Here is a 16724-nt window from a genome sequence, read left to right as displayed (position 1 = left end):
TGAGGGAACATATCTACATGAAAAACTGAACATAAAAGTAACATAAATCACATAATGAACCACTGAGGGAGGGCTCATGGATTCATCTGCTATGACTAAAGGAAAGAAAATTACCAAGGTAAGAACCCAATTTTCCCTTCCTTGTCATCAAGCAGATGAATCCATTACGAGTGGGATATATCAAAGCAATCCCTAGATAGGGTGGGAACAAGCCACACCACGCGCCAGCACTTGTGCTCCAAAATGCGCGTCTCTCCTGGCAGCCACATCCAGCCTGTAATGTCAGGCAAACGAGAGCTTAGAAGCCCAAGTAGCTGCACTACATATCTCTTGAAGAGAGAGTGCTCCAGTTTCAGCCCAAGAAGAGGAAATCACTCTTATGGAATGTGCCTTAAAGGCTTCAGGCAGAGGCCGGCCAGATAGCAGATATGCTGAAAACATAGCTTCTTTGAGCCAACGGGCTATAGTGGCCTTAGACGCTGGAGACCCTCTGCGCAGACCTGACAAAAGAACAAAAAGATGGTCAGAAGGCATTTGGCATGCGCAGATATTGCAACAGAGCCCTTCGCGCATCCAGAAGGTGCAACTGCCCATAGGCTTCTGGAAAATCCTCTTTAGAAAAGGAGGGCAGGAAAATAGGCTGGTTTAGGTGAAACGCTGAAACCACCTTAGGCATGAAGGAAGGCACCGTACGTACCATTACTCCGGACTCTGAGAATTGCAGAAATGGGTCTCGACAGGACAGTGCCTGGAGCTCAGATACCCGTCTCGCCGATGTCACGGCCACCAAAAAAAAAACGTCTTTAAGGTCACATCCTTCTCCGAAGCTTGCCTAAGCGGCTCGAAGGGCGAACACTGAAGGGCCTTTAAAACTAACCCCAGGTTCCAGGCCGGACACGGAGCCCGCATGGGAGGACGGAGCCGAAGCACCCTTCTAAGAAACCGTGTCACATCCGGGCAAGCAGCCAGAGAGAGGCCAGCGACCTTCCCTCGAAAACGTGCTAAGGCTGCCACTTGAACACGCAGGGAATTATAGGCCAAGCCTTTTTGTAAACCATCCTGCAAAAAGTCAAGTATCGGCGAGACAGAAACCCGCATGGGTGTAATCGCTTTAGAAGCACACCAAGCCTCAAATCCTGGCATAAGCCACAGAAGTGGAACGCTTGCGGGCCTGTAGGAGAGTAGAAATGACTTTACTGGAATATCCCTTGTCTCCCCATTGCGCCCTCTCAATAACCATGCCGTAAGACCAAAGCGGCAGGCGTCCTCCATGGTCACCGGGCCCTGTGACAACAGGTTCGGTACCAGAGGTAACGGCAGGGGATCCTCTACCAGCATCCACCGGAGATCCACATACCACGGCCTCCAGGGCCAATAAAAACCACCTCTCCTTGGTGGAGCCAAATCCGCAGGAATACTTGCCCTATCAAGGGCCATGGAGGGAACAGGAGGCCATGAGGCCAGGGTTGAGCCAAGGCATCCAACCCTGCCGAGCGAGGATCTCTCAGTCTGCTGTAGAAGCACGGGACTTTGGCATTTATGCTTGACGCCATAAGATCCATTACGGGCTTTCCCCATTTGGCACATATCTGCAGGAATACTTCGTCTGCAAGTTCCCACTCCGCTGGGTCGATCTGATTCCTGCTCAGATAATCGGCTTGCACGTTGCTCTGACCTGCAATATGAGCTGCTGACAAAAACTGCAGATGAAGCTCGGCCCAGTGGCAAATCTGCGTGGCCTGCGCTGCTAGTGCTATGCACTGAGTGCCTCCTTGGCGATTTATGTAGGCCACTGCCATCGTGTTGTCCGACAGAACTCTGACAGCCAATCCTTCCAGGGTCAATTAAAAGGCCAGAAGCGCCTGGAAAATCGCTTTCAACTCCAAGCGATTGATGGACCACTCTGACTCCTCGGGTGTCCAAAATCCCTGGCCATGCCTTCCCCGGCAATGTGCACCCCAGACCTTCAGGCTGGCATCTGTTAACACCAGGCACCAATCGGGGAGCGCTAGTGGCATTCCTCGCCGCAGCATGCTGTCTGAGAGCCACCATTCCATACTGAGCCGGGCCGTAGGGAGCCACGTGAGTCTGCATTGATAATCCTAAGATATTGGAGACCACCGTTGAAGCAGGGAACACTGCAGAGGTCTCAGGTGCACTTTCGCCCAAGGCACCACTTCCAAAATGGCCGTCATCGACCCCAACAGCTGGACTATGTCCCAAGCTCGCAGGCGAGGCATTCTCAGGAGCAGAACGACCTGGTTCTGAAGCTTGCACCGCCTTTGCTCGGATAGGAAGACCATCCCCGAGGCTGTGTCGAACCGGACCCCCAAATATTCTAGAGATTGAGAGGGGGTCAGGTGACTTTTGGGTATATTGACGACCGAGTCCAGAGATTGCAGTATAATGAGACCACTCTGGCTGAAACCTGATGACTCTCTTCTACAGAGTCTGCTCTGATGAGCCAGTCGTCTAGGTACGGGTGAACCCGGATGCCCTCTCGCCTGAGAAAAGTAGCTACTACCACCATTACCTTGGAAAAGGTTCAGGGAGCTGTGGCGAGGCCAAAAGGCAAGGCCCGAAACTGGAAATGTTTTCCCATCACCGCAAAACGCAGAAACCTCTGGTGCGGGGGTCAAATTGGTATGTGCAAGTAAGCTTCTTTCAGGTCCAGAGACATGAGAAACTCTCCTGGCTGTACCGCCGCTATGATGGAGCGCAGGGTTTCCATGTGAAAATGCCGCACAGTCAGAGACTTGTTGACTTTTTTAAAGTCTAGGATAGGCCGAAAAGACCCTCCTTTTCGTGGCACCACAAAGTAAATGGAGTAACGGCCAGAGCCGCATTCGGCGGGAGGCACGGGGCAAACCGCCCCTATGTGAATCAAGCCTTGCAAGGTCTCCTCTACTGACGCCCGTTTGGCGGCAGAACCGCATCGGGACTCCACAAACACGTCTTTTATCGGGGCATTGAATTCTATTCTGTAGCCTTCTCTGATCAGGTCCAAGACCCACTGATCTGAGGTAATCTTGGCCCACTCCTCGAGAAAGAGGGAAAGTCGTCCTCCTATCACAGGACTCGAGGAGGGGGCCGGCGCACCATCATTGAGAGGGTCGCCCTTGAACTCCAGGTCTTGAGCCTGCTGCTGCGGAACGTTTGTCCGAGCGAAAGGAGTTTCTCTGCTGAAAACGGGCACACGAAGTGAACCCAGCAGAACGCCCCGGGCGGTACCTTCTAGCTTCACGGAAGCGAGGTCTGTAAGAGGAGGGAACTGCCTGACCCTTGGAAGAAGGCCGCGGCCTATCCTCGGGTAAGCGTTGGGGTTTGGCATCCCCCAGGCCTTTCACAATTTTCTCCAACTCCTCACCAAACAGGAGAAGGCCTTGAAAGGGCAACTTCACCAACCTTTGCTTACAGGCCATGTCAGCTGCCCAATGCCGTAGCCACAGAAGACGGCGAGCCGCCACCGCTACAGCCATCTGTTTAGCCGAAGCTCTGACCAGATCATAAAGGGCGTCAGCCAAAAATGACAAGGCCGACTCCATCCACGCTGCCACCTCCGAAAGGGGCTCCGCTCCATCTCCGGGCTGTTCCACTGCCTGTTGTAACCAAGCGAGGCAGGCTCAGGCAGTGTAGCAGCTGCATGCAGACGCCCGTAAGGATAGGCCTGAAATTTCAAAGGACCGTTTCACAGCTGCCTCCAGGAGACGGTCCTGCATGTCCTTCAGGGCAACTCCTCCTTCCACTGGGAGGGTAGTTTTCTTTGTCACAGCCGTGACCAGGGCATCCACTTTAGGCACTGCTAGGCGCACCAAATGCTCCTCACTTAGAGGGTATAATTGCCCCATAGCCCTGGCGACTTTCAAAGGCCCCTCGGGGTCAGCCCATTGAGCCGTGATAAGCTCTTGAATGGAGTCATGCAAAGGAAAGGCTCGAGCAGGCTTCTTAGTACTTGCCATCCTCGGATTACCGGAGGAGGTCTCAGTACTCCCAGGGTCTTCTATAGAGAGTACCTGCAAGGCATCAGTAATAAGCGCTGGCAGCTCATCGCGGTGGAAAATCCTCACCGCGGAAGGATCATCTGGATCCGGTGGCAATTCTGTACCTACTTCTGGCTCTCCAGACCACGAAGGCCTGCCAGAGACCTCCGAGTCCTCACATCCCGACAACAGGGGGGGGGGGGGGGGGGGGGGGAGGAAAGGGGGGTGGCGCCACTCTCTGAAGGGGAATCCACCCTTCTGCGCTTGTCTTGCGGCCATCTGTCAGGGGAAAACACGCCTGACGGTAATCCAAGGCCAGACTCCACTGGAGGAGATACAGAAAGCAGGGCTGCAGGGGACCCCTGCGGAAGAGCTCTTTTTAACAGGTATGCATAATGCAGCAATAAAACAAATTCAGGGGAAAATGGCTCACCCTGGCCTCCCAGTTCCAGTCCGGGGGAAACAGCTCTTTTATCAGCCACCACACGAGGCACCCCTCCAGGCTCAAACCTCTCCGCCTCAGCGGGGGTCGTGCCATGCTGTTCCAAAATGGCGCCCGCTGCCAGCTCCACGGAGCGGGAAGGAACATCGCTCACCATGCTCGGGCCGGCTCTACCGTCTGAAAAGCACGCCTTACAGAGCCCCACTGCAGATTTGCGCTTGCCACAAATGGAACAGCGCTTAACTTTCTCAGCAGCCATCGCCGAAAGTGGCGGAAATTCAAAATGGCGGATTCGCGCCAAAATCGTCCCAAACACGGGCCCTCCCTGGAGGAGCTACAAAATGTTCTTACCTCACCAGACCGAGTCTCCAAGCTCCGGTCACACTGCATAATCAGAAGAAAACTTCTTTTCTGGGATCGAAGCAGCAAAGCGCGACACAACTTTTTTTTTTTTTTAACGCTGCGAGGAAAGTTTGAGGCAACAGCGAAAGAGGCAAATTTCCAACTCCGGAGGATCAGTAGCATGGGAAAGGCAGGGAAAGGGCGAACCTATGTGCCTGCATCCACAGTGTGGGCAAAGACAGGGACAGGGCTTGCCTATTTGTCTACTTCCACATCGGGGGCCGGGTAAGGCAGGGAAAGGGCTAACCTATTTGCCTTTAAAGTGGGCACCATCAGCCACAACACCCCTGCTACAACTGGCAAAAGCACAGGAGCCACCCCAGGCAGATTTTCTGAAGGAGCTTGAACAAGCTGCAACCACCCTGCTGGGCAGATAGAGAATACTGAAGAGGAGATGGAGCTAGCTGGCCATGAGGCACTATGGTTTTTCAGTGCTCTCTATCTCCCCCTGCTGGTTGATGGACACAACCCACTCGTAATGGATTCATCTGCTTGATGACAAGAAAGCACACATTAGTGCTTACCGTCACTTAGTAAAACTGCCCCTTTGTTTGCCAGTTGACAACTCAGTTTTATTTTACAGCAAAAACAAAATGAAAACAAAAACAAACAAAAAAAAGCTCTCTCAACAGAATCTTATGAATCAATATGCTGTAGATTTAGTGGATTGTATTCTAATAAAAAAAATTATTCCCAGATTGTGCCTCACAGACACGGAATTACTACAGTATAATCAAATCTCTCTCAGAATGATGGAGCGAAGGAGATGAATGATTCAAAGTCAAGCATGGTGCATAACAGAGTATAGTGAATACCACCAGTTCTCCGAGGGGAAGGAGGGGGGTCTTTAATATGACAGAACGCTATTTTAGTGTAAAGCTTTTAGCAGAACTATATAAACATATTGGAAGCAGGAAAAAGACACAAGAAAATGTTTCTCTCAACAAAATGTGTTTTAGTAATTTTTAAATGAGTTTGCACTTGAAAATGTTTTCAGCTAACATTAATGGCAACACTTAAAGCATTCACAACTTAGCTAATGTTTAGTTCCTGAATTTCAGAAGGGTTCCTTTTAATAAGCTATGACAAAAAGTGGCCTTAGTGTGCCCTTAGGCAGGTTTTCTCCCATGCACTAAGGCCATTTTATGCCGCAGCCGGAAAATAGTCGATTTTCCATTTTCCAATTTAACGGCCATGTGCTGTTGTCATTAGTGCTTGGCCATTAACAAAATTACCGCCACCTATTTTGTAGGCAGTAAGGGCTCATCATACGAATCATGCGCTAATCAGCTATTGTACAGTAATGCAGCTGCATTACTTGATTAGTGCAGACTTGCCCACTCTCCAGCCCCTGATGAAAAACATTTTATTTTTAGTGCGACAGTAGCATGCGCACATGTCAAAAGTAGGACACCTCAGCACACCCCGTAGTACACCATTTTAAGCTGCAGTAAGTACACATTAGTGCTTACCATAGCTTGGTAAAAGGGTCCCTTAGAATGAAGTTTCAGGTCCAAACAAATTCTATGACAATATGGCTCATGCATAGGATAGAGTAAGACCTATATTTAAGCAGGAAAGGTGAGATGTGAAGAAGGCATATCACAAGGACACAAAAGAACAAAATCCTCCACAAATCAATGAGTCTTGGATGCTAATAAACATTTATACTTTCTAAATTGTCTAGTTACTGGTCACCTTTGCTATGTTTTTAAAGAAGGCATACCACTCCACAAATTTGGAAAAGGTATTTTAATGAAGGATGATAAAACTTTAGTTTTTAAATTAAAGGAACTGAACATCAGAAGCGCTATTTCCTGCTTGCTACAATGTCAACCTATATAATAATTTTGAAATCTAAGTGTACCATTTGAATTCATAGAAGAAATGATGATTTCACTGATCAAGTAAACCCTTACAACCGAACACCCATTTTAACCTATTTACCACTACAGTTTTCTGATAAAACATTTGAATTACCACTGCAGGCTTGAATTTACGCACAGCAACTACTTAGGTCACCAAAATTTCAATGTGACAAATTCTCAAAACAAAGAGGAACCTTTTCCTGCTTGCTCTATTGCCAGGAGCCAGTGCAAGGTCTAGAGGGCATCATTTCATTCCAGCCATCCTATGGGTGCTAACAGAATCCCAAAATATGATAACATAACAGATCCATTTTCTATCACTGGCGCACTATATTCCTCTATTCCTTCTAAATACAACATTCATTAACACCGAAGTTCATACTTACCAAACAATTCCCTGAGCCCCAGATCCTATTGACTTTAACTGCTGGTAACGTTTCAGCACTGTGAATGTTGAATCTGCAACTTGCACACTGTAAAACTGACTATCACATTTGTCGTCACTCATGATGCAGATTCATACAACCCCAAGGTCAAAGAACAGTTTTGAGAACCTATGGTAAAAATAAATAAAATATAAAAATACATAAGTACATACAAAAATCGATGACATACATTGTTCTACAAATGAACATTAACAAAAAAAAAAAGGTAAATGGTCATGGATTTGATATACTACCTTTCTCTAAATACAACAAAATCAGTTTATAAAATGATAAATCTTACCATATAGATACTTATATATACTTATCTTTATCATAGATGTAAAGTTATATTTACCAGAACAAAAAAATGTTAAGCCTAATATCAGTAGGGGTAGAAGTTGAGTCAGAGAGTAGAAAAATAAGACCCAGTAGAAGGTTTGGTGTGCCAAAGCCACAGCCCTGCTCGCTGCTTTGAAAAGCACACCTTTCCTGCTAGGGTTATGCCCATCAGAATGTGATAGGCATAATTATTCTTTTTTTTAGGAATTAAAACAAAGAAACAAACAAACAAACAAAAAAAGAAAAGAAGCCATAGCAAGGGGGAGCCACAAAGGTGAATTCAATGGCAGCAAAGTATTAAAAAAGAGGGGAAGGAACACTGAAAAGGTCAGTACTTTTGTTGAAAGGCCAGATTAAGGTAGAAACACAAACTATTTTTCATATTTCTACAAGAATTGGACAACAGATGCAGAACAGTGCTAGACAAAATAGCACCGCTCCAAACGAGAACCTCACACAGGAACAACTCAATCCCATGGTTTAACGAAGAACTGAAAGAACTAAAAACACAGGTGAGAAGACTAGAAAGGGCATGGAGCAAAAAAAAAGATGATCACACACTCAAAGAGTGGAAACAGGCACAAAGAAAATACAAATACAAAATCAGACATACCAAAAGAACGCACTACAAAACTATAATAGGACCAAACTACAAGGATACGCACAAACTCTTTTCACTTGTAAACAACCTCCTAAACACCACATGGGTCACCTTGACATCTGCCCTACCAGCCTAATAAGATCCGCACCTAAACAATTCAAACAAGACCTCACGAACCAAATAAACTATAGATCATAAATGGACTCTTCCCCACGGAAAATGGAAATATCTTACTCACTCCACTGCCTAAAGATGCCAAGAAAAGCACAATGGACTTAACCAACTACCGACCAGTCGCTTCTATCCCACTCACAACAAAATTGATGGAAGGCATGGTGACGAAACAACTCACGGAATACCTGACCAAACACTCAATTCTACATGAGTCTCAATCAGGATTTCGATCAAATCATAGTACTGAAACTGTACTAGTGTCGGCAATGAACACATTCAAAAAAACGATTGCAACCGGCAAGAACATACTCATACTACAATTCGACATGTCTAGTGCCTTCGACATGGTGGATCATGAAATACTATTACACCTACTAGAGTACTTCGGAATCGGAGGCCCAGTTCTCAAATGGTTTGAAGGATTCCTCACCACCAGATCCTACCAAGTAATAACGAGCATGGACAGATCGCCACCCTGGAGACCAGAATGCGGAGTTCCTCAAGGATCCCCCCTCTCACCAACTATCTTCAACCTAATGATGATACCATTAGCCAAACTCCTAGCCAATCAAAACCTCAACCCTTACTTATATGCTGATGATGTTACGATCCATATCCCGTTCAAAAGTGACTTAAACGAAATAACCAACGAGATCAACCAGAGCTTCCAGACCATGCACTCTTGGGCGGACTCATTCAAGTTAAAACTCAACGCAGAAAAAACTCAGTGTCTAGTTCTCACCTCCCAATACAATACAAACAACTACCCCACAATAACCACACCCTACTGCACACTTCCTATCTCAGAAAATCTGAAAATCCTAGGAGTCACTATTGATCGAAACCTCACTCTCGACACCCACGCAAAGAATACAACAAAAAAAAATGTTCCAATCGATGTGGAAACTCAAAAGAATAAAACCTTTTTTCCCAAGGAACATCTTCCGCACCCTAGTACAGTCATTGGTAATAAGCCACTTGGACTACTGTAACGCTCTGTACGCAGGCTGCAAAGAACAGACCATCAAAAAACTCCAAACAGCCCAGAACACCGCAGCCAGACTCATTTTTGGAACACCTAAATACGAAAGTGCGAAGCCCCTCGGAGAGAAACTGCACTGGCTCCCGCTCAAGGAACGAATTGAGTTCAAAATCTGCACGACTGTACACAAAATCATTCAAGCAGAGGCCCCACTCTATATGTTAAACCTAGTGGACTTACCGCCCAAGAATGCCAAAAGCTCGGCTCGCAAATTCCTCAACCTGAATTTCCCCAGCTGTAAAGGAATGAAATACAAACAGGCTTCTGCTACTACCTTTGCGTACAAAAGTGCACAGCTTTGGAACGCACTACCCATGCCCCTAAAAATCATGACCAATCTAACCAGCTGTCGCAAAGCTTTGAAAACACATCTCTTCAACAGAGCCTACAAAAGTCACCTTCAATGAAACAAATCATTCCTTAAACCACCCAAGTACACCAAAACACCTCTCACACGACCTTACTTAACACCTTCTACCTAAATTCCTCTCTCACCCCAGCTTATGATCGACTGTTTTCTTAAAATGACGTTCTCATTTCCATACTCTGTAAGCCACATTGAGCCTGCAAAAAGGTGGGAAAATGTGGGGTACAAATATAATAAATAAATAAATAAATAAATAAATATATAATTTATTTTTTTAAAGCATTACAACCTGAAATACTAATGCCTGCATCAAGGGTAAAAATTGCACAAACATACATTCAACGTTGTGTCACAGAAGCCACAAATGATGTTACATATATCTGCAGCTAAGGTCAAAGTTACAATAAGACACATTAAGGTCCCGAAGTGCAATCTACTGAACAAGGTCAACTTTGAAGCTACTTAATAATTTCTTTATCATTCACTCCTGCCAGCAGATGAAAAAAACCTAGACTTCACTTCCCTTACAGGGGGGCTAGTGCTGTCTTCCATGCTTGAATTTCTGATACCATTAAAACCAAATCTGATTCAGCCAGGAATGCATCTCCAGAGAGAAGAAAACTCAAAACCTAAGATTAGTCCCAAATAACTTGAAAAAGAGACAACAATGCATTTGCTGTTTTATGCTCTTCCCTGGGTGGGTTCTGGTCTGGTAGAACTCAAGAATGAAATTAAACTAGCTAATATGTTCATTTTCCAAACTCAGGTGTAATATAAAGAATCACTTACCATGTAAAATGAGTTTATCCTGTTGGGCAGACTGGATGGACCATTTAGGTCTTTATCTGCCGTCATTTACTATGTTATTGCCCAGGCCAGTACAAACTACACATGTTCCACTTAGATTGGGAGGTGGGAATCCATAACAGCTCTCAGGGAGACTCTTCTGCCCCAGGCAGATATTTTCCCACCATCCTTACAGTTGGAACAGCAATTCTCAATCCAGTCCTCAGGATACACCCAGCCAGTCTGATTTTCAAAATATCCACAATGAATATGCATGAGAGAGACTGGCATATAAATAAGGCAATGTATGAAGTTTCTCATGCATACTCATTGTGGAGATCCTGAAAACTTGACTGGGTTGAAAACCCAAGTTGAAATGTAATGGTCTTAAGGCCTCTACACTATCATCTTGAAAGAAATTCAGACTCTGCCTGTAAGAACTCCTGATCCCTACTCAAGAAGCTTGGCAGCCCTCCGATACTTGCAAATTCTTGCTGGTGCAATCTGACACAGTCACCTCCTTGACCTCTCCAGGTTCAATACTTTAGAGCTGTGCTTCTCAACCCAGTCCTCAGGTCATACCCATCCAGTCGGGTTTTCAGGATATCCACAATGACAGATTTGCATGCACTTCCTCCTTGGTATGCACATGTCTCATATGCACGTTCATTATGAATAACCTGAAAACCCGACTGGCTGGATGTGCCCCGAGGACTGAGTTAAGAAACACTGCTTTAGAGAACACTGTCATTTTGAGGATCAGCCAAAAGAGCCTATCCAAATTCAAACAGGCCTGAAAACTTACAAAGGAGGCCTATGCTTAAAAGAACATTGCAGTCCCTGTCCTTACCTACAATAAAAAGCAATATACTACATTCTAAAGGTCAGCTTACAGAGACAGTACCCTATGAGGTCTGAAAGGTAGGGAAATTAGAGCCACCAGGACAAAGATCGGGCTCCAAAAAGAGAGCTTCTCATTTCCCCCCCCCCCCCCAAACCTACCTCCACGCTCCCCCCCCCCCGCCCCCCGTTTTTTATTTCTGTTGATGGCTCTCTCATTCTGCCTGTCTCCTCAGCTCGAAACCTTGGGGTTATCTTTCACTCTTCTCTCGCCTTCTCTGCTCATATCCAGCAGACCGCCAAGACCTGTCGTTTCTTTCTTTACAACATCTGTAAAATCCACCCCTTTCTTTCTGAGCACTCTACCAAAACCCTCATCCACACCCTTGTCACCTCTCGTTTGGACTACTGCAATCTGCTTCTTGCTGGCCTCCCACTTAGTCACCCCACCCCTCTCCAGTCGGTTCAAAACTCTGCTGCCCGTCTCGTCTTCCGCCAGGGTCCCTTTACTCATACCCCCTCTCCTCAAGTCGCTTCACTGACTCCCTATCCGTTTTCGTATCCTGTTCAAACTTCTTCTATTAACCTATATTTGTACTCACTCTGCTGCTCCCCAGTATCTCTCCACACTCGTCCTTCCCTACACCCCTTCCCGTGCATGGTATGGTAAACAGGTGTGAAGATGTTATAATGCCGTTGTATCGCTCCATGGTGCGACCGCACCTTGAGTATTGTGTTCAATTCTGGTCGCCGCATCTCAAGAAAGATATAGAATTGGAAAAGGTGCAGCGAAGGGCGACTAAAATGATAGCGGGGATGGGACGACTTCCCTATGAAGAAAGACTAAGGAGGCTAGGGCTATTCAGCTTGGAGAAGAGACGGCTGAGGGGAGACATGATAGAGGTATATAAAATAATGAATGGAGTGGAACAGGTGGATGTGAAGCGTCTGTTCACGCTTTCCAAAAATACTAGGACTAGGGGGCATGCGATTAAACTACAGTGTAGTAAATTTAAAACAAATCGGAGAAATTTTTCTTCACCCAACGTGTAATTAAACTCTGGAATTCATTGCCGGAAAATGTGGTGAAGGCGGTTAGCTTAGCAGAGTTTAAAAAGGGGTTGGACGGTTTCCTAAAGGACAAGTCCATAAACCGCTACTAAACGGACTTGGAAAAATCCAAAATCCCAGGAATAACATGTATAGAATGTTTGTACGTTTGGGAAGCTTGCCAGGTGCCCTTGGCCTGGATTGGCCGCTGTCGTGGACAAGATGCTGGGCTCGATGGACCCTTGGTCTTTTCCTAGTATGGCATTACTTATGTACTTATGTGCACTCCGTTCCCTGGATAAATCCTTCTTATCTGTTTCTTTCTCCGCTACTGCCAACTCCAGACTTCGCTCCTTCTGTCTTGCTGTGCCCTATGCCTGGAAAAGACTTCCTGAGCCCCTACGTCTTGCCCCATCCTTGACCATCTTTAAATCTAGATTGAAAGCCCACCTCTTTAACATTGCTTTTGACTCGTAACCACTTATATCCACTCACCTCCCCACCTACCCTCCTCTCCTCTTTCCTCTACACACTAATTGATTTGTTTGCTTTATGTTTTGTCTACTAGATTGTAAGCTCTTTGAGCAGGGACTGTCTTTCTTCTATGTTTGTGCTGCGCTGTGTACGCTTTGTAGCGCTATAGAAATGCTAAATAGTAGTAGTAGTAGGGGGGTCCCATTTTCCTTTTCCATGGAAATTATGTCCTCTGAGGGGGATGGATGCAGCTCAATATTCCCAGAAGCCCTCTTGGAGGGACAAGTAGTGTTGCCAATCCACCCATTCCCCCAGCCCCATCCTGACTAGATCCACTCAGTCAAGACTCCATAACCAAAGCTAAAGAAGCTCCTCTGATCATGTCTCTTGAAACAAGCCGTAACTGAACTCCTCCCTCTGAGATGTGCATGTTATACCTCCACTCATTTCTCATTTCACTCTGGGAAAACAACCAGACTAAAGGAATGGAACCTTAAGAGGAAACATTGCATCCTTAAAGCTGAAATCCAGAGACTCTAAATTTTAATCTAGGTCTACTACATAAGAGTTTCCAGCAACATCACTGCTGAGGAGCCATGGCCAAGATCTTAAGACAGAATGAGGAGATATCTGACTGAGGGAAAGTGAAGGAAATTCAATGCTTTCATCCTCTACCTTTGGGTGAAGAAATTGTTCCTCTTGTTGTTTTGCCAGGTTGACTCAAGGTATCACCCCATCTGTCCCATACCAGGGCAAAAGGATGTTTCTACCAGTTCCTGCATTTCAGGCTGTCCAAGAACACTGGTTCAAACAAGTCCATTGTACCTCGACAATGCATCAGGGTACTGCAGGATTGTTAGAGAAATGGATGGAAGAGAACAACAAGCTGGGGAGGGGGAAGCAACAGCGTGACTCACGCTGCCTCCTGATATCTGTGCAGATTTCTACAGCTAATCGGAGTGTCATGATCATCTCTACATCACCCTTCTCAGAATAATACTTTATAAAACATAACAGAACATTCTGCATCAAGGGAAATTTCCAAAGTCTATTTTACATTTGAAAATTCCTCACCCTCCCTGTGGCTTAAAGGGTAAAAAGTATGTGCTGATGGCTCTACTACTACTTAACATTTCTAGAGCACTACTAGGGTTACGCAGCGCTGTACAGTTTAAACAAAAGGGACAGTCCCTGCTCAAAGGAGCTTACAATCTAAAGGACAAAATGTCAAGTTGGCAGTCTAGAATTCTTGAATAGAGGTATAGTGGTTAGGTGCCAAAGGCGACATTGAAGAGGTGGGCTTTGAGCAAGGATTTGAAGATGGGCAGGGAGGGGGCCTGGCGTATGGGCTCAGGGAGTTTATTCCAAGCATGGGGTGGGGTGAGGCGAGGCAGAAAGGGCAAAGCCTGGAGTTGGCGATGGTGGAGAAGGGTACTGAAAGGAGGGATTTATCTTGAGAGCGGAGGTTACGGGTAGGAAGAGAGGGTAGAGAGGTAAGGAGGGGCTGCAGATCGAGTACATTTGTAGGTTAGTAGGAGAAGCTTGAACTGTATGCGGTACCTGATCAGAAGCCAGTGAAGTGATTTGAGGAGAGGGGTGGTGTGAGTATATCGGTCCAGGCGGAAGATAAGACATGCAGCAGAGTTCTGAATGACCTGAAGGGGGATAGATGGCAAAGTGGGAGGCCAGTGAGGGAGTAGGTTGCAGTAGTCAAGGCGAGGAGGTAATGAGAGAGTGGATGAGAGTTCGGGTGGTGTGCTCAGAGAAGAAAGGGCAAATTTTGCTGATGTTGTAGAGGAAGAAGCAACAGGTCTTGGCTATCTGCTGGATATGCGCAGAGAAGGAGAGGGAGGAGTCGAAGATGACTCCGAGGTTGCGGGCAGGATGAGACGGGGACGATGAGGGTGTTATCAACCGGATAGAGAGTGGAGGGAGAGGAGAAGTGGGTTGGGTGGGAAGACAATAAGCTCGGTCTTGGCCATGTCAGTTTCAGGTGGCGGTGTTGGACATCCAGGCAGCAATTGTCGGATAAGCAGGCCGATCTTTGCCTGGGTTTCCGCAGTGATGTCAGGTGTGGAGAGATAAAGCTGGGTGTCATCAGCATAAAGATGATATTGGAAACCATGATATGAGATCAGGGAGCCCAGGGAAGAGGTGTAGATTGAAAAAGAAGGGGTCCAAGGACAGATCCATGAAAACCTCCAACAGAGAGCGGGATGGGGTGGAGGAAGAGCCATGAGAATGTACTCTGAAGGTACGGTGGGAGAGATAAGAGGAGAACCCTGGAACCCAAATGAGGACAGTGTGGCAAGGAGTAAATTGTGACTGACAGAGTCAAAAGCGGCGGATAGGTCAAGGAGGATGAGGATGGAGTAGTGACCTTTGGATTTGGCAAGGAACAGGTCATTGCAGACTTTAGATAGTGCCGTTTCTGTCGAGTGAAGGTGGCGAAAGCCGGATTGAAGTTTGTATGTCCGATCAGGATCTAGTGTGTTGCTTCGACTGCAACTGCTTTTTACTACCCTACAAAAAGCTGTTGGCCCGATCGTTGAGCTGGCTTGCAGCTAGGCACTGCCAATAAAGAAAAGTCAATTCATGGACGGCCCTTTCAACCAATCCAATAAGGAATTGGGGTCTCCTGGTGACCAGTGAAGTGCATACAACACCCCACCAAAAATCATCTCCACATGACCAAAGCCATCTAACAACACCCCCTCCCTGAACAACAACAAGCTCTTAATGACTCCATAGCTATGTGGTTTGAAAGGAGGGCCCATGGATGCAAGAAGACCTGACAGTGCTGGGCATGATGAGGCATGTTTCATCAGGTAACAACCAGTCTGCTAAATAATTATTTGTTACATTTGTAATCCCACATTTTCCCACCTATTTGCAGGCTCAATGTGGCTTACATAGTACCAGAAGGCGTTCGCCCACTCCAGTAGGAACAAATACAAAGTGACGTTGTGGTAGAATAAGGTTCATGTGGAACAGACACAGTAGGGCATCGTAGAGCGGAAGAGTTATGTTATGTCCATTACGTGCTTTGGTTTCGTTGTGTTGCAGGGTTAAGGCATTTAAGTTGGGTCGGTAGGGTATGCCTTTTTGAACAGATTAGTTTTTTAGTGATTTCCGGAAGTTTAGGTGGTCATACGTTGTTTTCACAGCTTTTGGTAATGCGTTCCACAGTTGTGTGCTTATGTAGGAAAAGCTGGATGAATAAGTTGATTTGTATTTGAGTCCTTTGCAGCTTGGGTAGTGCAAATTTAGATATGTTCGTGTTGATCCGGATGTGTTCTGGTTGGTAGGTCTATGAGGTCTGTCATGTATCCCGGGCTTCGCCATAGATAATTTTATGAACCAGGGTGGCAGATTTTGAAAGCAATATGTTCTTTGATTGGGAGCCAGTGCACTTTTTCACAGAGGAGTTTGGGGCTTTCAAATCGCGTTTTTCCATATAAGCCTGGCTGCCATGTTTGAGCGGTCTGAAGTTTCTTTTGATTTGTTCTTTGCATCCCGCATAAATTCCATTACAGTAGTCTACATGGCTTAGTACCATTGATTGTATCAAGTTGCGAAATGTTTCCCTCGGGAAGAATGGTTTCACGCATTTGAGTTTCCACATTGAGTGGAACATTTTTTTTGTTGAGGATTTCACTTGGCTCTCTAGTGTAAGGTTACAGTCGATTGTAACGCCGAGGATTTTCAGGCTGTCTGAGATAGGGAGGGTGTAATCTGGGGTGTTTATATTTGTGGGGTTGTACGCATTATATTGGGATAAGAGGGTGAAACAGTGTGTTTCTTCTGTATTGAGTTTTAGTTGAAATGCATTTGCCCACAAGTTCATGATGTTCAAGCTGAGCTTGATTTCGCTGGTGATTTCTGTCAGATCATGTTTGTAAGGAATGTATATTGCGACATTGTCTGCACAGAT

At 46.1% G+C, this 16724-nt stretch overlaps 1 protein-coding gene across 1 annotated transcript in view; it reads right to left on the bottom strand.

The window, feature by feature from the left end:
• The window catches only part of MAPK9 (mitogen-activated protein kinase 9), a 121585-nt gene that overhangs the window by 89902 nt on the left and 14959 nt on the right, over positions 1 to 16724 (bottom strand). Inside the window, 1 exon segment of the mRNA XM_030212873.1 lies at positions 7079 to 7246. Within this exon segment, the coding sequence (XP_030068733.1) occupies positions 7079 to 7200 (122 nt within the window). The 5' untranslated portion in view covers positions 7201 to 7246.

The sequence above is a fragment of the Microcaecilia unicolor genome, chromosome 8 (assembly GCF_901765095.1).
Source record: "Microcaecilia unicolor chromosome 8, aMicUni1.1, whole genome shotgun sequence".
NCBI classification, from domain to species: domain Eukaryota; kingdom Metazoa; phylum Chordata; class Amphibia; order Gymnophiona; family Siphonopidae; genus Microcaecilia; species Microcaecilia unicolor.
This window is presented reverse-complemented; position numbering and strand designations above follow the sequence as displayed.